At 36.3% G+C, this 23,463-nt stretch overlaps 1 protein-coding gene across 3 annotated transcripts; it reads right to left on the reverse strand.

Moving 5' to 3' along the window:
• Positions 1-704: 704 nt before the first annotated feature.
• On the reverse strand, positions 705-21,184 carry LOC140153060 (cytochrome P450 3A19-like). Of its 3 annotated transcripts, none has more exons than XR_011859063.1 (10): positions 20,969-21,184; positions 17,566-17,677; positions 15,499-15,592; positions 15,167-15,219; positions 13,464-13,560; positions 13,079-13,195; positions 12,087-12,175; positions 10,688-10,838; positions 9,198-9,331; positions 8,600-8,722 (listed from the first exon to the last, which is right to left on the reverse strand). XR_011859063.1 is itself a non-coding variant. In XM_072175662.1 (6 exons), exons 1-6 carry the CDS (start codon positions 9,288-9,290, stop codon positions 1,781-1,783), a joined length of 828 nt encoding a protein of 275 aa, XP_072031763.1. In that variant the 5' UTR covers positions 9,291-9,325; the 3' UTR covers positions 705-1,780. The 3 variants fall into 3 exon arrangements, 1 of the variants encoding a protein (XP_072031763.1); XR_011859064.1 differs by lacking the exon at positions 20,969-21,184 and adding an exon at positions 20,720-20,891; XM_072175662.1 differs by lacking the exons at positions 10,688-10,838; positions 12,087-12,175; positions 13,079-13,195; ... (3 more) ...; positions 17,566-17,677; positions 20,969-21,184 and adding exons at positions 705-1,870; positions 3,778-3,940; positions 5,201-5,338; positions 6,386-6,606 and having other exon boundaries at positions 9,198-9,325.
• Between the last annotated feature and the right edge of the window lie 2,279 nt (positions 21,185-23,463).

The raw sequence follows: 23,463 nt of genomic DNA on the forward strand, positions 1-23,463 counted from the left end.
CATTTGGTCTAATATCCATTTAAGTCTACATCCATTTCGTCTAAACCCATTAAGTCTATATCCATTACGTCCAATAATCATTTGGTCCTTTAACCATTTGGTCCGATAACCATTTAGTCTAATAACCAATAAGTCTAAAACCATTTAGTCTAACAACTATTTAGCCTAATACCCATTTGGTCTATTACCAATAGGTCTAATAGCCATTTGGTCTAATACTCATTTGGTCTACAAACCATTTAGTCTTACAAGCATTTAGTTTATTAATAAATACACGAAATGGTATTATACTTACTGGTTATTAGAGCATATGAGTATTAGACCTAATGGTTATTAGACCAAATGGGTATTAGACCAAATGGTTATTAAAGAAATATTAGACCAAATGGTCATTAGACTATATGGTTAGACATACCAGTTATTGGACCAAACAATATTAGACTAAATGGACATTAGACTATATGATTATTAGACTAAGTGGCAATTAGCCTGTCTGGTAATAGACCAATTGAATATAGACTAAACGGGAATTAGACGAAATAGTATTAGACCAAATGGCAATAGACCAATTTGCGCACAAATCAGCCAAAATATTACACTATTTAGCCCAAAATAAAGACATTTACCAGGCTAAAAAGACAATGAGCAAGCCAATTCTGGTTGATTTCTTCCAGGGAGTTGGCCTTCCTAAGTCACCTCCCTGATATGCTACTGGGTGAAATCTCAGTGAAGTACTATGCAATCAACATTCGTATATTTGTCATCTCAGGTCAACATCCAAATCATGTTGCTTGATCAATCAAATCAAATCAATCTATCAGCATGATCAGAGGTTTATCACTTCTAAATACATGTAACTCCGTGGCCACTTTTAGAATAATTACTTACATGTATGTAGTATAACTACCTTCTACAATGAAAAAGTTTGTACAAAAATACATACTCATTTAATATTAGGCCTATAATGTGCCTCAATGCATGCATAAGTTTCCATAAATTATGTTGTGCCTGTGATTGGCTGGTAATAAACCTAGCTCAGTAGCCAAAATGGTGCACTGTGTACGTTGTGATAGAATTTTGTTCGTTTTTAGCCGCTGTCGTGCATCTATCGTCTCATATAACACAGGCGACATCGTTGTTTTACGCCAAAAATAATGATGTCGCCCGTGTTATATGAGACGATAGATGCACGACAGCGGCTAATAACAATACCTTTATTCTCATTCTTAAACACTCTACAGTTCAAATAAAAATATCATAAGTATACCAAATTTTAATCAAACTAAATCCTACATTTTACATGGAATTACCCAGGGCTTAAAATCGATCAGTCCCGTTGTTGCTTTTTTATGCACCTCTGATTGGTTCAAATAGCGCATACAAGTATTTCGTCGCACCCACACACTAAAGTTTGTGATATCGGGTACAAACCAATAAGACTGCAGGAACGTTCTCAAGTATTTAAGAATAACCTTTGTAAACATCATGTAGATATGCAGGTCTGTACACGCTGGCCACTAAAATGAGCTTGCTTCCTTAGACTTGGTAAAAGTAAATTCAGAAGTATAAATTGGTCATCCAGACACATTTAAAGTATACTCATTTTTCCACATCTAGATCTAAATCCTTGATTTGCGTGTATCATCTTCTATCCTCTTGGTATTAAATGAGCAGTGATGGATACCTTTTATTGCGTAATTGGTTGTTGCTGATCCTAAATTGGAAAGATTCTCCAAGTTTTTTTCAACATCTAAATCTCCATGGTTACATGTATCATCTTCTATTCTCTTGGTACTAAGCGGAGAGGGATGCCTTGTTTTGGATAAATGGATGTTCCAATCATTCCAAAAACGGAAGTATCATCAAGATCCTGCAATGGGGAAGCAAATACAGATGCATTTCATAGTGGCTACAAAATAATTACATTTACAAGAGCTATTCCTGTAGCTGTAATGTAGCATGTAGACTGAGAGAATTAAATTATATTCCCTGTATTATGTATACTTAGATTCTCAAATTTTAAAAGTGCATTTTGTGATCCACAGCCTCAACCCCCCACTTTTTCATGATGCAGTCATGTCTACAGTAGAATTCATCTCGACCTCATTAAAAGCTATTAAACCAAGATAACACTCATTGAAACAGCTTAACTGATTAAATCGGATCTTCTCTGGTTGTGCACATGTGTCTGTTGTACATGTGCGATCTCGCAATAAAGCTGGTATTATAGCTTCAGTTGGGTAACCGATTATAAAGGAAACGCAAGGAAACAATGGTATGTGGACCTTTGTTCACGAGAAATGAGACAATGGCCTGCTTTTTTGTTAACCAGCATTCTTGAAAATGAGCAACATAATGATTGTTGACTTAACACGGTTTGGAAATAATTTCTTCATATTTTTGGTGTTATCTGTCGTTTACATATCCTTCCTAAAACATAAAAGTGCGACCCTCTCCAAACACCTAAATTAGCTAAAAATTTAGGACATGTTACAAAACTATATTTTCTAGAATTTCATAGAATAGTTTAAATGTAGCTTGTGGCATCCTTCAGAACGGAGCGGTCCGTTACCAATATAGCTCAATATTTTCGGTCAAATCTCCATTCAATTAACACGGGAGTTGGCTAGCTATGAGCTGGCTATGCCTTGCCCGCACGCATATGTTACCGTAGTGCGACCCTTCTGAACATCTAACCTAGCTGTAATTTTAGGTCATGTTAGAGAAATATATTTGCTAGAAGTTTGGAGAATAGTTTAAATATTGGCCGGTTATTTTTCACACAGTGATGTTAACTAGGCAAATGCAATATACTTCTAACATACACTATTTGTAAAGGTCGCGCGTCAATGGTGAGAGCACTGTGTATTGGAAAACGGACAGTAACTGCAGTATGTTCAACAACAAAAAATTTAAATTTTTTTGGTTTGTAAAATGGAAATAATACAATTGATGTCATTATCAAATATTAATAGGTCATACCTGAATTTATTGGTCGAGCTAGAGATTTCAAAATATCTGATATAAATATCTGATATTTGAAAACTCTAGCAAGATTGATAAACTTATGTATCATGAAAAAAAATCCATCCAATTTTATCATTATTATGTTTTCAGAGTTATAGTTTCTAGAAATATCGTCAGCCTGCTACGCTAATTGCCTAAGTCATTTTTTGAAATTTTGAGAACATGCATTTAAGCACATTTATTCACCAAACAAATGATAATGATACAAATGAAAGGGAATAATCCAAAATAATTAGGGCGATTATGTAATTGATGCATGCTCGAACCACATTTTGTTCTTTGTTCTCAAAATTACAAAAAATGACTTAATAGGCAATTAGTGTAGCAAGCTGACGATATGCAAATGTGGCAACTGTCCAAGTGGTGAATTAATAGGACAGCTAGGTTATGCACAAAGGTAGGATGCAAAGCCATCCAACCAACCATCAGTACCATAACATAAACCCCACCACAATGTTGTGGGACCGAAAATTTAAGGGATTTCTGGTCAAAAGAAACAATCATAGGGTGTCACAAATGCTAAGCTACATTTAAATTCTTCTTACACTGCTATACTTTGTTTGGCACAACCATGACAACCAACCTTAGAATGTGATTATTTTAAGAATGGTGAACACTCATAGAATAAAGCACAGCATGTGGATGACAACCTAATTGTAAAACCTAGCCCTAATTTGTTTAGCATGTAATAGACAAATAAGACTCAATATTGAGAGTAATAGTGAGAGACTATATATAATTTATAATTACCGGTGCTTCGGGGTCCAATTCAAAGCTGTACTTCTGCATCATACGTATCAGACCAATCTTGCCTTCCAAGATGGCAAACCGAATTGCCACACATTGCCTGGGTCCAGCACCAAATGGCATGAAGGCACATGGATGACGTGAGGCTTTGGCTTCTTTACTAAAACTATAGATGAAGAAAAAAAAAAAAATGGTGAGAGAGAGAGAGAGAGAGATTATAAATAGAGCAATAATGTGCAATTTTTATTTTAGTTTTTACTATCAGGTTATACCCCCTTTCAATTTTGAGCTGAACAAATGAGGTAAAACAAAGAAAAAACGCTGTATTAGTCCAGTGCCTTGTGGTCAATGCTTATGATGATAGCGTCACCTGAAGTCAGCACCTAGCTCGGGTCACTTTTACAGTGCAACAACAGCTGTGGTTGTTATTGGTGGGGCAAGCAATTGTAGGAAACTGACAAAATGCAGTTAGCGGTTAGTTGAGTAAAGCGAGCGAATAGCAAGCTGAGTATGTTACGGGTGGGGTCCAGGGTGTAAGTTCTGGGGTTTTACTCTTTTTCAATGATACAGGAGGGCCAATTCTTCGTGTTATTTGACATTTTGTACATTAATTGTCAACGAGCAAAGCTAATATGGCAAGATGCAAAATTATATAAACAACTAGTAGACCTACTTTAATTTGTGTACCTCAACTGAGGTATCTGAGTCGGTGTTTAGCCGATATTAATGACAGGAAAGTAAAATGTCAAATGTTTGGACTTTACCTTCTTGGTGAAATACATCAAAGTCACACAACTCAAAAGCGAAAGCGACATCACCAATCTGAACCAACAGAACAAAATATTGGTGGGGCAACTGACCTCACCCAGCCTTCTGGCTACACTATTGCCTTAAGTCCTCAAACATCTACCCCCCCCCCCATTTTGCAAGAAGCATACAATGTAGAGTAAATCAAACATTTCCCAGGTTATCAATCTTCTGAATTCCTAATTCATTTGCTTGGATTTTTTGTTGGTTTTGACTGTTCTCTTTCAAATGTTTAAGTATTTTGTTCCGATTTTTGGTTACAGTTTTTAACTGCGTTCTTGTAATTTTACACCATAATAAATTAATAAAAAGTTAATAATATACTATTGAACTTACGTTTGTGAAGGTTGTCATTCATCCAGGTATAATCAAATATAAAATTAGACTCGTTAAATCTATTCAACTGGACTCACGGTTTTGAGAGGCAATGGTTTCACACCTTATCCTAGGTCTATGACCTCTGGTAACACCATCTCGCCACTGGTCAGTGACCAATTGCCGACAGACCAACAGACGGCCTGAAGATGCACCTAGGATAAGGTGTGAAACCGTTGCCTCTCAAAACTGTGAGTCCAGTTGAATAGATTTAACGAGTCTAATTTTATACTATTGAACTTACTTTTCAGGGTTAAATGTTTCTGGGTCAGCCCAATACTCAGGATTATGTTGGATATTCCAGACATTGATGTTGAGGTACTGGCCATTAGGAATCGTTATCCCATTGTATGTGAATTCTTGGTTGCAGACTCTTTCCAATCTATATGAAGAAATGAACAAATTCTTTGTTGAAAATAATTCACTTTCTATGATCGAGTTAACTTTCATTGACAAGGGATAGTCTACCAGTCTTTTCTGGCCACTAATTAAAGAGGAAATTCACTGTTACAGCTCTTTTCAGAGCCAATAATTGCTCATTATACAGGCAGAAGGTGCAACAACTCTTTTCAGAGCCACCAATCTGGGCAATCCACTTGAATGGCATGTTATAGATCATTGGTAATGATCCCATTACTTTTATCACTTAATTCAACCCCAAGATGACCCTTGACCTCTTTCATCTTTCAGGCCATTGTAAGTCCCTCATGCAAAGATCATACCAAGTTTGAGTTCACCAGTAGTGATACTTTTGAAATGGCATCTATTTTACAAAACTTGAATCAAATTAGCACATACATATTATACACACCCCTACACCAGGTTTTCCGTGGGGTCCAGCATTATGTGCGTATAAAATAGGCAAGTGGTTCTTTCTGGGGTATATTTCTTATCACAATATTCTTGTGGGGTACCAAAGATGTACCACCAATATTTTGTGGGGAACATTTTTTCACACAGACCCACCGATACCCACCTTTAAAAATAGCATTGCTGCATGTTTCAGGCCTTATGGGGTCCTATATATTTTCTCTTTATGGTATCCACGATACCCCACAAAGAAGTTGTACCCCACAAGCTATTGCTGCAACTTACACAGTACCCCACAAGACAGACTGATATAGTGACTGCAGAGTCAGTGACTACTTTCTGTACATGTTTAGGTGAGACAAAAACTTTTTCCAGAGTCACAATCTTTAGTTATTTGACCTCAGATGACCCTGTAATACACGCGAAGCAAAGGCAGCCCGTAGCGGCATGAAGTACCTACGTCCTACAGATACACCACCTTCTGAAAAGCTATATTGCAAAATGGAAAATAATATCCCCAGTGACAACCAGGAATTAGGCATAATAATTCATGCAGCCAAAGTATAGTAGTAGGCCTACATAGTATTCCTAATCAAGATGCAGCAAAAATGTATCTTACATAAATCCAATTGGCCACTTTCGCTGGGATTCACACCAGACTTTGTCCAAATACTCCATCTTGAAAACTGCATCATAGCTTACAGGTTCCCCTTCAGAAGTCATCTCATCCACTTCTTCCTGTAGTCTTTTCTGTACATCTGGATACTTAGCTAGGGCATATGCTGCAAAGGACATGGTAGTAGATATTGTGTCATAGCCAGCAAAGAAGAACAGCAAACTCTGAAAAACATAAAGATCACACAAAGTGCAAAGAACATCTGATCAAGAAGGAAGTTCAGCTGCTATAGTTCAGTAATTACACAGAAGGTGGATGGAAAATACTTGCACCAACAGGTCATATCATCAACTGATGAGTGCTACCCATCTTCTGAAGTTCTATCCCTTGAAACTCAGTACTCCCTCTGGGTGGTGATCGATCCAACAGTGTAACTACACATGACATGATACTTGTGTTTCTGTCTGTTTGATCTTATCTGTCCTATGAGTTCCCTTTGTATGAGAGGTATGTTCTTCTTTGGGTCATCTTTATCACCAGACATGATACTTGTGTTTTATCTTACCTGTCCTAAGAGTTCCCTTTGTGTGAGAGGTATCTTCTTCTTTGGGTCATCTTTATCACCAGACATGATACTTGTGTTTTGTCGTACCTGTCCTATGAGTTCCCTTTGTGTGAGAGGTATCTTCTTCTTTGGGCCATCTTTATCACCAGACATGATACTTGTTTTATCTTACCTGCCCTATGAGTTCCCTTTGTGTGAGAGGTATCTTCTTCTTTGGGTCATCTTTATCACCAGATATGATACTTGTGTTTTATCGTACCTGTCCTATGAGTTCCCTTTGTGTGAGAGGTATCTTCTTCTTTGGGTCATCTTTATCACCAGACATGATATTTGTGTTTTATCTTACTTGTCCTATGAGTTCCATTTGTGTGAGAGGTATCTTCTTCTTTGGGCCATCTTTATCACCAGACATGATACTTGTGTTTTATTTTACCTGTCCTATGAGTTCAGCTTGTGTGAGAGGTATCTTCTTCTTTGGGTCATCTTTATCACCAGACATGATACTTGTGTTTTATCTTACCTGTCCTATGAGTTCCCTTTGTGTGAGAGGTATCTTCTTCTTTGGGTCATCTTTATCACCAGACATGATACTTGTGTTTTATCTTACCTGTCCTATGAGTTCCCTTTGTGTGAGAGGTATCTTCTTCTTTGGGTCATCTTTATCACCAGACATGATACTTGTGTTTAATCTTACCTGTCCTATGAGTTCCCTTTGTGTGAGAGGTATCTTCTTCTTTGGGTCATCTTTATCACCAGACATGATACTTGTGTTTTATCTTACCTGTCCTATGAGTTCCCTTTGTGTGAGAGGTATCTTCTTCTTTGGGTCATCTTTATCACCAGACATGATACTTGTGTTTTATCTTACCTGTCCTATGAGTTCCCTTTGTGTGAGAGGTATCTTCTTCTTTGGGTCATCTTTATCACCAGACATGATACTTGTGTTTTATCTTACCTGTCCTATGAGTTCCCTTTGTGTGAGAGGTATCTTCTTCTTTGGGTCATCTTTATCACCAGACATGATACTTGTGTTTTATCTTACCTGTCCTATGAGTTCCCTTTGTGTGAGAGGTATCTTCTTCTTTGGGCCATCTTTATCACCAGACATGATACTTGTGTTTTATTTTACCTGTCCTATGAGTTCAGCTTGTGTGAGAGGTATCTTCTTCTTTGGGTCATCTTTATCACCAGACATGATACTTGTGTTTTATCTTACCTGTCCTATGAGTTCCCTTTGTGTGAGAGGTATCTTCTTCTTTGGGTCATCTTTATCACCAGACATGATACTTGTGTTTTATCTTACCTGTCCTATGAGTTCCCTTTGTGTGAGAGGTATCTTCTTCTTTGGGTCATCTTTATCACCAGACATGATACTTGTGTTTTATCTTACCTGTCCTATGAGTTCCCTTTGTGTGAGAGGTATCTTCTTCTTTGGGTCATCTTTATCACCAGACATGATACTTGTGTTTTATCTTACCTGTCCTATGAGTTCCCTTTGTGTGAGAGGTATCTTCTTCTTTGGGTCATCTTTATCACCAGACATGATACTTGTGTTTTAATCTTACCTGTCCTATGAGTTCCCTTTGTGTGAGAGGTATCTTCTTCTTTGGGTCATCTTTATCACCAGACATGATACTTGTGTTTTATCTTACCTGTCCTATGAGTTCCCTTTCAGTGAGTGGTATTTTCTTCTTTGGACCATCTTTATCACCATTTACAGAGTCATCTCCTCCTGTTTCTGCAGCATCCATCATTAACTGAAGAAAATCCTTCTTCTGCAAAATTTCATGTTTCAAATAAGCTTAAATATAATTTTACATACAATACAGTCATATAAAGTATGTCAATGATAGAAAATGTACATCTCGATTCATGATTTGTTTTGGCTAAAATTAAACAAGTTCTTTTCACAAAAAGTAACAATCTCTCAAATTGTGTGAAATACTGAAATATTTTTGAAGAAATTAATCAACAAATTAAAGTGTTCAAGCATGGGTACAACCACAAGGGAGGGGTTCAAGTACCAAAGAGGTTTATTGATAAAGAGACCTCATCCCTCATCTAGTTACCCAGCAAACACAAAAATGTTCTTAGAATATTATAAACATATGTTATAAACATATTTTGGTTTTTTCAAAACATCTTAAAAATGTTAGCAAAATGTTATTGTAAGGGGCTCTCATTTTCTTTGGAAGGGGGAGTCATGAATATGTTGGTGACCAAAATCAATTTCTGATATCTCATACATACCCCAGTTCCTCCACTCTCTGTTCTTAATTCGATGGCTTTTCTGACACAATCAGCAAAAAAATCCATGTTTTTCAGTGGAAGGATATCAAACATACTGAATTTGTTGAAAAGTGGCGATAGGAATGGAAACACCACTGCAAGTAAAAAGGTGATAAGAAAAAGTTGAGAATGAATTGTATTGTATAATTATTACAAATCCACATAAAGCTCAACACACAGACATGTACGATTTGAACTCTTGTCACACATGCTCAGCGACTGCTGATTTTTGTGTGTTGCCAGAGTCAGTGTCTCTTTGGTGTTCACTAGATCTCTTCTGAAGTCTGAAGTGCTTCAATTATAGTAAAATTTAAGAGTTTTTGATCAAAATCTGGGATCTTTGGTTTTATTTCCCCCCTTGACAGTTGTTCTTAATGTTATGTAATAATTTGGAAGAATATCAAAATTAAAATTTGACAGAAATCATACATTAATATGGCTAAATTTAGATTGGTCATGATTAGTAATGTTAAATCCTGCAAGTGTACCACAGATGTGAGAGATCTAGTAATTTTTAATGATATAACGTACCTTTTTCTTCTGTTTAGAAACTCTAGCATGATTTTAGAGAGTATGGAGAGTATTAGACTACCCGTAGTCCACTTGCCCATTGTGCATACTCTGGATATTGTATTTAAGCTTAAAACTCTGATTTAATTAATGTGTGCACAATTGATAGATTTTCACATCTGATCAGTCACCCTACTCCCTCTGTTTGTTAGCTTCCCAAGTGGACTACTGACATTGCCTTTGCGGTTAAGATTTTTAACACGGGACTCTATGGAGAGTTAGGCCAATTTCTGGCCTAACTAAAATTGGCCATGATGTAATGCATCTTTAAATGGATCTGCCTTGTGATTGGTCGCCCATACCTCGCTATGGTTTAAATCGTCTGGGCCAGCGCCATTACCATTAACTACACCGTAAAGAACTGTCTGTGGTATTTGCGGCGCTTTTGTGTTGTGTGAAAGTTAATCTCATCAAACATCTAGCGCGTGCACTTGTGGTTAATGGACTGATAAACAAGTATGATTGACAGTGTGTTTTTAGAGAGCAAAGTCCAGGGGGTAAAGTTCTGCTTACAATTCAAAGTTCATAGTCGAATTTTCGGGGTTCGCTGTTATAATTATGCAAGATAATGTTGCATTCAATTACTTTTATTGTCACTAATAGTCTGATATTTTTAACTCTTTATGACCATTTTACTATTGAATACTTTAATTTTAATAAGCATCAGTATAATTTTGAGTTCAACGAAATGGGTTCATCATGACTAATAATAACATATTTTTAATAAAATTCGACTATGGCATAGTCTAGGAGAGTATGCGAGGGCCAGTTGTAAACAATAATGATGATCAACTCACTTTTCCTAATCAGAAAGATCAGGCAAGGGCTGATATGGGACTGCAACTTTTGGTGGCATTTGAGATTTTTGTGACAATACTTACTCCTAAGGATAATTCCAGGGCTTGCAAAGTTTATATATCAAGAAGTTTTTTGGTGTTATACAGGAATGTATCATCTGGATTTCTCTGACAGTCTGATTCTAACCCATAAGCACAGCATGCAATAATATCAAGAACATAGGCTCCAAAAACACTGGAAAGATTAGAAAAGAGAATTAAAATTTATTAAAAATACCATGGTGCTGTTACAGTTTCTGACAGTCCTACAGGCACTCAACTTCATGTTGCTAGAGAAGGGGCGATTAGTAGCTATTTCGGTCGGAAGTATGTAATCTTAAAGGAAGTCTCCGGCAATCACAACATTATGCCTTATTTGTAAGAAAAATAATTATCAAGCATGAATCACATGGTTTTATTTCAAACAAACTCAGAATGACCATAAAAACGAATAAAAACATTCGTCTCCCAACACGCAATATTCAAAATTCCCGGGTGCTGAAACTGTCGAGTGCAATGACGTCCCAGTAATACAATGAAGGCTGACGACAATTGAGCACAAATAATCATTACGTCATTGCACTTAAACAATTTCGGCACAGGAATTATGAATATCGCATGTTGGGAGCCGACTGTTTTTATTCGTTTTTATGGTCAAGCTGAGGTTGTTTGAAATAAAACCATGTGATTCATGCTTGATAATTATTTTCTAACATTAAGGCATAATGTTATGATTGCCGGAGACCCCCTTTAACATAAGAGCCGATATTTATACAGGAGTGAATAATTTGTGAGTCTTAAAATACTTCAAAGAACAGAATCCAGAGGAAAGCTGAAAACCAAAAATTGAAACAAAATTGATGATCTAGAGCTAGAAATTTTAGATTTTTGGGAGTATTTAAAAAACTGGTCTTAAAAATGGGTAAGCATACAAAGATAGTCAATTCATAAGGCTTATGCGGTCCATACATGTTCAATTTGATTGATCAATATCAAAATATCAAAGACCCAAGATACAAGAATGGGTACTAATTTATAAATCTACCATTGTACACCCACAAAGGTAATTATATCCACTCCCGGGATCCACTCCTGTATCTAACGTCCCCAATATTGATTGATGAAATTGATTGTGTATGGGCTGTGTTAGGCGCATTCAATGGTCCCTAAAATGTTTCGTAACTGCCAATCATCCTGTTAACGTTAATGAGTATTCGCTTCTAATGCAACAAACAAATTATTTTTAGCTTACTTATGCTTGTAGCTTACTATATATATCATTTAAATAGACACCACTAGGTTATTTTAAAATCTATCACTTTAATATTTACAAATCCTTTTTTAATGTGTATTACGGTACATTTAATGAAATACTATAGAAATTTACATATTACACAAAATGTAAGCAACAATATAAGAACATTCACACACTAGAGAGACTTACTCTTTAGATTCAAAACTTTTGCCCTCCTTATTCTTTCCATCCAAGATTTCCATCAAGATATCACATTTACTATTCATAGCAGGTACCATCTGAAAATAATAACATGCAAATATTTAAATACATGTATAGACCTAATCGTTCTTTTTCAAACTTTGAATTATTCTTTTACTTCCCTTTCCTGTCAAAGACTTAAACATATATTAATCCATAATTAAAACTAACTGTTGGTATGCATCCATAAACCAACCCAACTGTTGGTGTGCATCCATAAACCATCCCAACTTTTCTTATGCATCCATAAACCAACCCAACTTTTGGTATGCATCCATAAACCAAACCAACTTTTGGTATGCATCCATTAACCAACCTAACTTTTCTTATGCATCCATACTCCAACCCAACTCTCGGTATGTATCTATAAACCAACCCAACGCTTAGTATGCATCCATAATCCAAACCAACTTTTACTATGCACCCATAATCAAAACCAACTTTTGGTATGCATCCATTAACCAACCGACATTTAGTATGCATCTGTAATCCATACCAACTTTTGGTAGGCATCCATAATCAAAACCAACTTTTGGTATGCATCCATTAACCAACCGACATTTAGTATGCATCTGTAATCCATACCAACTTTTAGTAGGCATCCATAATCCAAACCAAGTTTTAGTATTTATCCATATAAATCCAAACCAACATTTGGTGTATATCCATAATCATGATAATCCAAACCAACATTTGGTGTATATCCATAATCATAATAATCCAAACCAACATTTGGTGTACATGTATATCATAAATCATGATAATCCAAACCAACATTTGGTGTATATCCATAATCATGATCCAAATCAACTTTTGGTGTGTATCCATAGTCCAAACTAACTTTTGGTATGTATTCATAAACCAATTGTTGGCATATCCATAATCCACTGAACCCAACACACACACACCCCATACTCCCCCCTACACACCCCAAAACAAACCTGTTTCATCTTAGATCCACTGAATGTTGGGCTTATATAACTCCTTCCTCTTTTCCATACCTCACCAGAAGTGTCTGTTATACTGTCAGCCAAGTAGGGAAGTGAAAATGCTTTAAGCTGCAAAGATGTATAAAATTGAGGAAAATATTTGAGCAAAATTCCTCACAAGAGGTCCTTTTTCATCATTTACTGCATTTGACCAATGGTTCTTATAATTCCATAAACTTTCAACATGCTAGATGCCTACAGTGTGGTGAGACTGAAATATCGGATTGATGCGTCCCAGCTGCAAGCTAAACGCATAGCCGGACAGACAGACAAACACACAGACACACTTTGCTCATTATCTTAGTAGTATCGATAGATATTAATTCAACCAACTCACATTTCTGCTTTGAAAGCTTGGAAAATCTTTGATGAGAATCTCTCTAGCCATATCAGCATCTGATATTATTAATGATGTTGATTTCCCCAAATATACGCTGAAGAGACAAAATAATAATACAATAATAACACATGTGTCCACCTCCAATAAGCTACGTGTCCACCCAAAGACAAATTGACACTCAAAGTGAGTTGCATTGTGCATGTTTGCCGCTGGTTACTGTGACATTTCAACATTGAAACTGCGGACTTTATACACACATCTGACAAATATTGATCGCCGCACCATGGACCTGACATATTAAACACCTATTTTTGGTTGAATGTTTTAGGCTGTTTGGCACCAGAGGTGTAGCTAAGGGTTGTGGTGCCAAGGGCTATGGACAATAAATGGCTCCCCTCCCCAATTCTTGAAACAAGTGCGTGTGGAGTGTGCATAAATTTGCACAAATAGGGGTTTATCCTTCGTGTAAGAGAGCACGAAATTCACAGTCACGAAATTCATTGTATGTTATTTATTTTATTCTTTGTTTTATGTTTAACTGCACGAAATATACCGACACAAAATTGGTATATTATTTATTTGTTTATTCTGTGTTTTATGTCTAAGTTTCATACTTTTATATATATGTAACTACTTCGTCCAGGCACTGTGACACTGTGCCAGGCAAGCCACACATTACTTTCACGTGTGTGTCAATGCACCATTCACTTTAATACTTTTGTATATTTACAACTATTCCGTCCTGGCACTGTGACACTGTGCCAGGCAAGTTGATCATTGCTTTAACATGTACCAATGCACCAATCACTTTAATACTTTTGTATATTTGTAACTCATCCGTCCTGGCACTGTGACACTGTGCCAGGCAAAGCCAATTGCTTTCACGTGTGTGTCAATGCGCCAGCCACTTTAACAATTTGTATATTTATAACTACTTCGTCCTGGCACTGTGACACTGTGCCAGGCAAGCCACACATAACTTTCACGTGTGTGTCAATGCACCATTCACTTTAATACTTTGTATACTTGTAGCTACTTCGTCCTGGCACTGTGACACTGTGCCAGGCAAGCCACACATAACTTTCACGTGTGTGTCAATGCACCATTCACTTTAATACTGTGTATATTTGTAGCTACTTCGTCCTGGCACTGTGACACTGTGCCAGGCAAGTCAATCATTGCTTTTATGTGTGTACCAATATGCCAGTCACTTTAATACTTTGTATATTTGTAGCTACTCCGTCCTGGCACTGTGACACTGTGCCAGACAAGCCAATCATTGCTTTCATGTGTGTGTCAATGCGCCAGTCACTGTAATACTTTATGTATATGTAACTACTTCGTCCTGGCAGTGTGACACTGTTTATGTGTAATTGTTTGTATTGATTACGTTATTGCTATTTTTTTATTTAGCGCGAACTTACCCCACCATTGGGGTGAACCTGCCCCAGCATGGGCGAACCTGCCCCACTTCGCAAACTTTGTTTGTTTGCTTTACTCTGTTGGTATTGTAAGGCTTACAGTCCTGTGATTGGGGTTGTATGTAGCCAAAACATATAGGGTTTCACATCTGAGACCAATCAGGTCCCTTCTAACCTTAAAATTGACATCAATTATCTATATATCATAATAAAATAGGTGAACACTCCCAGTCTCCCCTACATATTTATAAACACTGACAAACAATTAACTGTACTTACCCAAAATATTTGCCATACTTCTTTGACCATTTATGATACACTGGAATCACAGACTGTCCATTCAACAAAATAGAATAAAATAAACCATTGAAAGCAAATTATGTTCATCGTATGCATGCAAAACACACCCCAAACACTCCCCCATTCCCAACCCACCCCCAACACACAAAGTAGTAAGTTAAGCTTTGTGTAATATGTCCCCCACCAAATATCACAATCAATACAGTGTTATGCTCTAAATAAAAATAAATGACCTCACTTGACCGTCTCCTTAATGATCTTTGACCTCAAATTCCTAAACACCTGAAATTACCCCATATACATGTGCATACCTGTCCAATTGCCAGGATGTTTCCAACCAATGGAAGTGGAAATGGACCTGAAATTCCCAACCTCCAAAAATGTGTTAGACTGTACACCTGATTCCTGGAAACAAAAATGATTAAAAGATGATATTTAACATTATGTATGAAAGAAAGTGAGCCACTACAATTTTGACATCTTTGAAAATATCAAAACTTATGCGGTTCAAAGTTTATAAATAATATTTTTTCCTTTCATTTGATTTGATATGATCAAGTTGAGATTTTGTGTGAAAGCAATATAAGAGCTTATAAGAAAACCTTTGGCTACACAATGTTTATGTATGAAACCTTTCTTGCAGATTAATTCGTTTAGCAAAAATATTGTCTAAAAAATTCTCCTTTTCACATTATTTTTGGCCTATTGGATCAAATTAAATCACACAAAAATAATCTGGCCATCAGTTTTGATACTGAACATTATTTTATTCTGTACTGTTCCTATTCTGTACCGTTCCTATTCCTTGAATATTGAATTGCAGTACTACTTTAAAGCCATAATGCACGCATTTTCTTCTAATATTAATTTTGTTCAGCCCAAAATGCTGAAATAATATTAGTAATAACTGCTGGGAAAGGTTTCTGTCCATTTTAAGCTGAAAGAAACCCCACCGGTTATTTTTGCAGTTTAACACGGAGTTCGATGGAGGAAGTAATAATGTGACTTTATGTTGAAAGTGCTCTGTTGACATTTATACAAACACAACAAATTTGGCTGATTCCATTTAGGTGCAAGTTGGGACATGTGTAAACATTTAATATATCCCAGCAAAGACAAAATGTTTTAAAAACGTTTATTTTTATTTTTACAGGTTATATTTTGGATTTTTGGTTTGGTAAAAATGTCCTAAAAGCATTAAATGTCGGGTTATATAAAAGTCATGAAATTGTTTGTAAACGTTTTGTATGAAAACACACTACACAAATATTTTCAAAATGTTATTGTAAATATTTTTTGCAAACATTGTTTGCCAAATATTTTGTCAACACTTAAATAACATTATGTTAGAATATTTTGCAGTAAGTTGTTAAAAAACGTTTTTGAACATTATGAAAATGTTTTATATACCGATAAACCATTTATATAACTCAAAATTTAAAGTTTTCTGGCAACATTTTCTAACCTTTTACCAATGATGTCAAAGATGTTTTGTGTTTGCTGGGATGCCACAAAATCAGGTTTGAAAAAAAACACTTTCACATTATAATATTGTACATTATGGCTTTTAGGAAAAAAAATGCCTCGTTTTAATTTCATAAGTGCTCCTGATTTTCTTTTAAGTATCTGGGGCATATATTTTGTTTTAAATCTAAACCTACACCTATTAAATAGTACTAGTTCACCCGTAGCTGTGAGAGTATAATAGCGATGCTATTTGATCCCTGATTACCCCCTTTTGACATGTTCCTGTCATATTGACGATTCTTTTTACCACTTGACCTCGGTTTACCTCAATTTTATTTCGGGCATATATTTCCGTCGTAATAAGGATTCCACCCACCAAGTTTGAGCCTGATCGGACAAAGTTTGAAATTTGACTCCTCCTTAATGACCTTTGACCTGGCCATTGACCTCAATTTTATTTCAGGCATACATTCCCTCGTATCAAGGATTCCACCCACCAAGTTTAAGCCCGATCGGACAAAGTTTAAAATTTGACCCCTCCGTAATGACCTTTGACCTCAGTTGACCTCAATTTTATTTCGGGCATACATTCCCCTCGTATCAAGGATTCCACCCACCAAGTTTGAGCCCGATTGGACAAAGTTTGAAATTTTGACCTCCGATGACCTTCAAAACCCGGTCAACAGGCCGGTCAACATGCTTTTCCCGATACCTATCCATATCCGAAATATCGGATCGATGCGACGCAGCACGGCAAAACGCATAGCCGGACAGACAGACAGACACACTTCGCTGGTTATTTTAGTATAGTAGAGATAGTAGATGTTGGACTATAACAATGTGTTAGACCAGTATTACTGAAACAAAATAACTAATAACTTAAGCACAAATTACAAAATTACCCAACTTACACAACCAGCAATGCCAAGCCTGTGTAGATAAGTAGCCATGTAATCGATATTGATTCAGATTCTGCTTCAACTTGCACTACATCCTCTACTTGAACATCCATGGTGATGGTACCTTGATAAATATAACATTAAAATATTGAAATATTAGCAATTTTGTGTTCTCTATCACAAATATTATTATTTTTGTGTGCAAATGTGACACAATCTGGTCCATGGGGGGCCAAAGGCGGCAAATTTGAAACTGAGATAAAGGTAAAAATATGGAGTAAAAAACAATAAAATACATAAGAAAATAGATATCAAAAAGCTTCATAACTTTTGAACCAAGTATGCTAGAACTTTGGTGTTTTCAGTAAATGATAGCCTATTGTATATATAATGAAATGATTACAGTAACTCAATTTTCAAAATTGCCTCCTTTGGCCCCCGTGGACCAGATCGTGTCACAAATAATGATACAGATTTCAGACAATTCTCGCTATTCACAATAAGGGTGCCGCCAGCGGTTTGCGATGTAATCGTGATGTATCATGGGAAAAGGTCGACATCCAAGTCCGCGCAATACGAATATTACCATGCTATTACATAGGAACATGTGACAATATTTTTTAGTTTGTCAATATAACGGTATTACACGCAAATCGATAGAGAAAAAATTAATTGTGCACATTTCAAATCACATTATTAAGTATTATTGAGTATCGATTCACATGTAACAGCTTTGCAACGCTTCATAGAAAAAATATAAAAGACAGAAAGAAACAAAAAGATGAAAATAAAAAGATTTCACAAACAGCAGGGCACACTTACCTTTGACATTATGTCAATGGTGAGACTTTTTCCACTGTTTGACCCTTGTGTATGTCAGACCAGTTGTATTAACCCTAACCCCCTAAGGGCTTTTTGGCGATGGGTAGGGAAAGAAGAAAAGAATAAAGAGAGAAAAGAAAGAAAGAAGTGGTTTGCTCTGGGTGGGATTCGAACCCGAGACCCCTCGCATGCCAAGCACTCGGTCGGCGACACTTTGCCACAGGTCTTGGGCTTATCTGGCCAGCGAAACCATGCCTATACATCACTTAGGGCGATTGCTTTATCACACCACGTGGGATGCATGCACGAACAGCGCATAAATCAAGTAGTATTTTGTAGTATACAGGCGGGTTAGAGTTAAAGCCATATTATAACATTTGCTGAGGAGGACGCCTCACTGAATTTTTTAATTCATTTTTTACGATTAAATTGTACTTTATTAAACCAATATAGCCTGCAAAAATCAAGACTCTAGGTGCTGTAGTTTTGTCAAAATCAGAGATTTTGAATAAAAGGCTGATTCAGCCCTTTATTATTACGATGGAATTGTTAGTCAAACGCATACACGATGTTCATAACACACAGTACTACGCGGCGTGCGCGACGGTGACATACACAACAAAGGGTCGTACCACAACATGACCGAAGGAGTGGTACGTATTGGCGACATGTGCGCTGGTAGTAAATTCCAATTTTCTTTGCTTTGAAGTAGTTGTTCGGCTCAAAAATAAAAGGGGATATATCTGACAGTAAAAGCTAACATTTTATGGCAAAGAAATGCTTATCTATTTTGTTTGAAAATGTTATAATATTGCTTTAAAGGAGTATTTCGTGATCCTAACATCCTCTTTTTATGACATTTTTGAGTCGATATCCACAAAAAGCTTATTCCCAAAATTTCAGTTGATTCTGATTTTGCGACTTATGTATGATTATGTGTATTACACTACTCCATAGAAGAGCTCATAGACAATGTGTAGTAATTTCGTTCTGGTATACCAGAACAAAATTCAAATTTCGTGATATCTTTGCTAAATGAATTAATCTGCAAGAATTTTTTTGTACATAAACATTATGTAGCCAGAGGTTTCCAGTGATATAAAAAACTCAAATTTTTTTGAGAAAAGTGGGGGGATGAGGCTGTGGATCACGAAATGCCCTTTGAACTACAAATTTCGAATGTTTGAGAACTTTTGTTCTCAAGTTGTAGGAACTTAGTACTATAGGGTGTCTGCAGTCCAGTGTAAACTGTTTTCATTAGTAGGCCTAGGCTAGATATGTCGCAAAATATTAATATTGACAATAATTGACAATTAAAGGGGCATTTCGTGATCCACAGCCTCATCCCCCACTTTTCTCAAAAAAGTTGAGATTTTTATATCACTGGAAACCTCTGGCTACATAATGTTTATGTACAAAATATTTCTTGCAGATTAATTTGTTTTGCAAAAAGATATCGTGAAATTTGAATTTCGTTCTGGTGCACCAGAACGAAATTACAACGCATTGTCTATGGAGCAGTGTAATACACATAATCATGCATAACTTCATAACGCACAATCGGAATCAACTGAAATTTTGGGAATAGGCTTTTTTCGTGGATATGTACTGAAAAATGTCATTAAAAAAGGATGCTAGGATCACAAAATACTCCTTTAACGCATTAGGTGAGAATCAATAAGTGACCGTGGGCCACAACATATAGTCACATGTAAGCTCGAATGTACTTATAAAAGCGACTTTACAAGCGATCGTCTGAACAAGCCTATTGAAACCTTCTATGCAATTCTAAGGTGGCGCACAAAGTAGTTTGTGCGGCTAATTTGAATAAAATGAATGAACACACTATGACCGGACATATCGTCAGGCTGGCAATATACAGCCTAATGTATGAATACAAACACCTTATATTCACCTAATTGTATAGGCCTAACTATAGGTTTTGCATCTGATTAAAGTCATAATGTACGATCTTATAATATGAATTTGGTTAATTTTTTCAAACCTGATTTTTTGGCATATTTGTAATGTTTACACATGTCACAACTTGCACCTAAATGGAATCAGCCAAATTTGTTGCGCGTTTGTAGGTAAACAGAGCAAAGTTCGACATAAAGTCATAATTCAAGAAATTATGACTTTATGTCCGCCATAGAACTGCGCCACGTGTTAAGCGGCCAAAATAACAAGCAGTGTTTCTTTCACGTTACTACGTTATTTCAGCTCAAAATGGACAGAAACCATTCCCGATCATTATTACTAGTATTATTTCAGCATTTTGAGTATATAATGACAAATTTCAAATTTGAAGGAAATCGTACATTAAGCCTTTAACTCAATTTACCTTTCAGCTATGATGGTATATCTCAGTAGGCCTATATACTGCGGTTTGAAGATAGTGATATACAGCAATCCTCTCAGTAAAACATCCAGTTAGCTATCATCCAGCTCAATTTAAAAATTGCTGTGCTATACTTATACTCACTGCATCCTGATCTTTTATAGCCAAATGTCTATTCATTACCCTGAGGTATTTAATAAAATATTGCATATTATATAAGCTTATATGACAATGAACACAAACAAAACTCACCAAATATGGTAACACACTGGTAATTGCTATTATTGCCACAGCATATGTAAATATCTACCCTGGAGAGAGTCTATATGGATTATCAGTGTTTAAACATTATCCAAGGTCTATCATTTGCATGCAATGTCAGTTTAGAGCTTGTTTGGATGCCTGTGCTAAGCAACATATATGACCTCACCAATGCTCACCACACTGCCACAGATAGCGTTTCTATTTTGTCATGTGACTAGTGACTGTACTTTATACAACGTGTTCTTGAGTACGTGTAGCTATGTGTTTGCTGCCATATTAGTCATTCAGGCAATGCAAGCATGGAAATAGTTGTAGATCTACTATTTCCATGATGCAAGTAATACCAATACTAAGTGAATAAATAAGTAAATAAATTTGGAGACAAATAAAATAATAAGATAAGAAATAACAAGGAAACTACCGGTACTCTAATTATGATTTTATATGATAAATTAAAGTTTGCAGTGTAATCGCATATTAGAAGGTGTTACCTATAGGCCTACTAACTGCTTACAGCACAATAATAGGGCCTATAGGACTTAAACTAAGCCTACTCACAGGCAAGCTGTAGGCCTATGAAAGAAGATCACTTTTAACATGTTTAAGACCCAGGCCTTTTTATTATAATTTCAAAAGCTCAAGTATCTTCCTTGCAAAACAATGTAAATTTCGTTTGTCAACAGAAGTAGACCATTTTGACATTTTAAAGAGTCATATAAATACACAGATTTACACATAACAATCTCAAAATATCGGAAACGAAGTTTGTTACAGCCATTAGTCTAAAAGCCATAATGTAAGAATATGAAATCCATAGTTATGCTGCACAGCAAACATGATTCGACCTTTGCAGTACTTAAACCTGGTTAACAGGAAATTGGGGGGGGGGGGCACTTCAATATGAAATGGATATAGGCCTAGGTGTAGGGCTGACACTTTCGCAGTAAGAGGCATTCGGTGAGAGCAAAATGTACAAAAAAAATAGGGTCATTGGGTGAGAGCATGATTTTTGGCATTCGGTGAGAACAAAATGTAAAAAATATCGGGTCATTGGGTGAGAACATGACCTTTGGAACCTTTGGGTGAGAGCTGAAACAGCATCAAAAATCCTTGAAAATCAAATTTTAGTTCAAAAAGGGCTTCAAAAAGCTTAAAAAGTAAGTAACAAAATCAGTGATAAATGAAAGTTGCTGTTCAAATTGAAAAATAAGGGTCTAGTGACAGATCATATGGAAAAATAAGGGGTCTTCGGGTGACAGAAAATGTGTTCATAAAAAAATATGGGGTCTTTGGGTGAGAGCGAAAGGGGGTCTTAACAGCCCTACATACGTGTCACCCGGCAAAGTGGGAGTGCTCCCCGCCCCAGGAAATTACTCCAGCAAAACCAATCAACAAATATCACTGACCCTGACAAAAGCTAGCAAGAGTTAATAAAAATTCCTTTAAAAAGGAATGGGCGCGTAATGTGAGCTTGGTCGTGATGTGGTGAATTTCATGGTGTTTAGATTTGGTATTATTATCTCTCGCAAACCAGGTGACACCTCATTATAGATTTTAGACCTGTCGATAGGTTGTAAGAGGGATAGCCTTTTCCAGGCTCGAATTGGGCCATATATAAAGAAAGTTTTGCTACTTTGCAACGCAATAAAAACCTAAATGCAAAATGAGATCCTGTAGGTGGCTTCCGAGGTGGCTTAAAAAACTAAATGCAAAATGAGGTTTTTAAAATATATTGTTTTCCAGAGTCAAGATGCAGCTATCATTATTAAGCCTCATATCACTTATTTATTGTCAAATAAGTGCAGAGTAGGTTAGATATGAATATTAATGTTAGATCAAAGTAGCTGAAAGTACATGTACTATACACCTGATCCGTGAACTTGTCTTTTTTAAAGACAAATTCTTGTTCAAGAATATTCTCACCATAGTGCAGTTATATCCACTGCAAATTCACAGTGACCTTTCGCGCCATAAACCCGCTTAGTGAAGATTAAACCGAGATATGCAGTACTAAACCATTATAGTAATTGATTGTCCAATGCAAATTTATTACCACATGATTATAATATTAATCCAATGAGCGATCGAATTTTCCGCTACGGTCGACTAATCCAATCGATAATGACGCTATTGACATCCCAGGGGAGCCACTCAAGTATGATAGTGCACGCATGCGTGACCACATTTTTTTTAAATGCCCCCTGAACGAGTTTTGCCCTACTAGCAAATTTAGCCCCTTAATAAGGTCATTTAATATAGAATTTACCCCCTAATGAGTTTTTGGCTAATAAAAATGCAATAAACGTACCCTTTTTGGACTCGTTATTTACCAAAAATATGAAAAGTACCCTAAAACTACCCTTATTTTTAAAAATCAGTGTTTTTTAGACCCTAAATGCATCACCAAGCATAACTTGCCTTGCCTAAAAAACACCCCTTTTACTTGTTTTTGGTCGCATGCGTACTGACAATTTATGTGAGTG

This window comes from Amphiura filiformis, chromosome 5 (genome assembly GCF_039555335.1).
Source record: "Amphiura filiformis chromosome 5, Afil_fr2py, whole genome shotgun sequence".
NCBI classification, from domain to species: domain Eukaryota; kingdom Metazoa; phylum Echinodermata; class Ophiuroidea; order Amphilepidida; family Amphiuridae; genus Amphiura; species Amphiura filiformis.

Excerpts from the sequence above, each read along its gene's own strand:
- LOC140153060 (XM_072175662.1), bottom strand. The coding sequence starts at position 9,290 with ATGTTTGATATCCTTCCACTGAAAAACATGGATTTTTTTGCTGATTGT. Across the intron at positions 8,723-9,197 it reads CAGAGAGTGGAGGAACTGGG|AAGAAGGATTTTCTTCAGTT; the intron begins GTATGTATGAGA and ends GAAATTTTGCAG. Across the intron at positions 6,607-8,599 it reads AAAGGGAACTCATAGGACAG|AGTTTGCTGTTCTTCTTTGC; the intron begins GTAAGATAAAAC and ends TATGTTTTTCAG.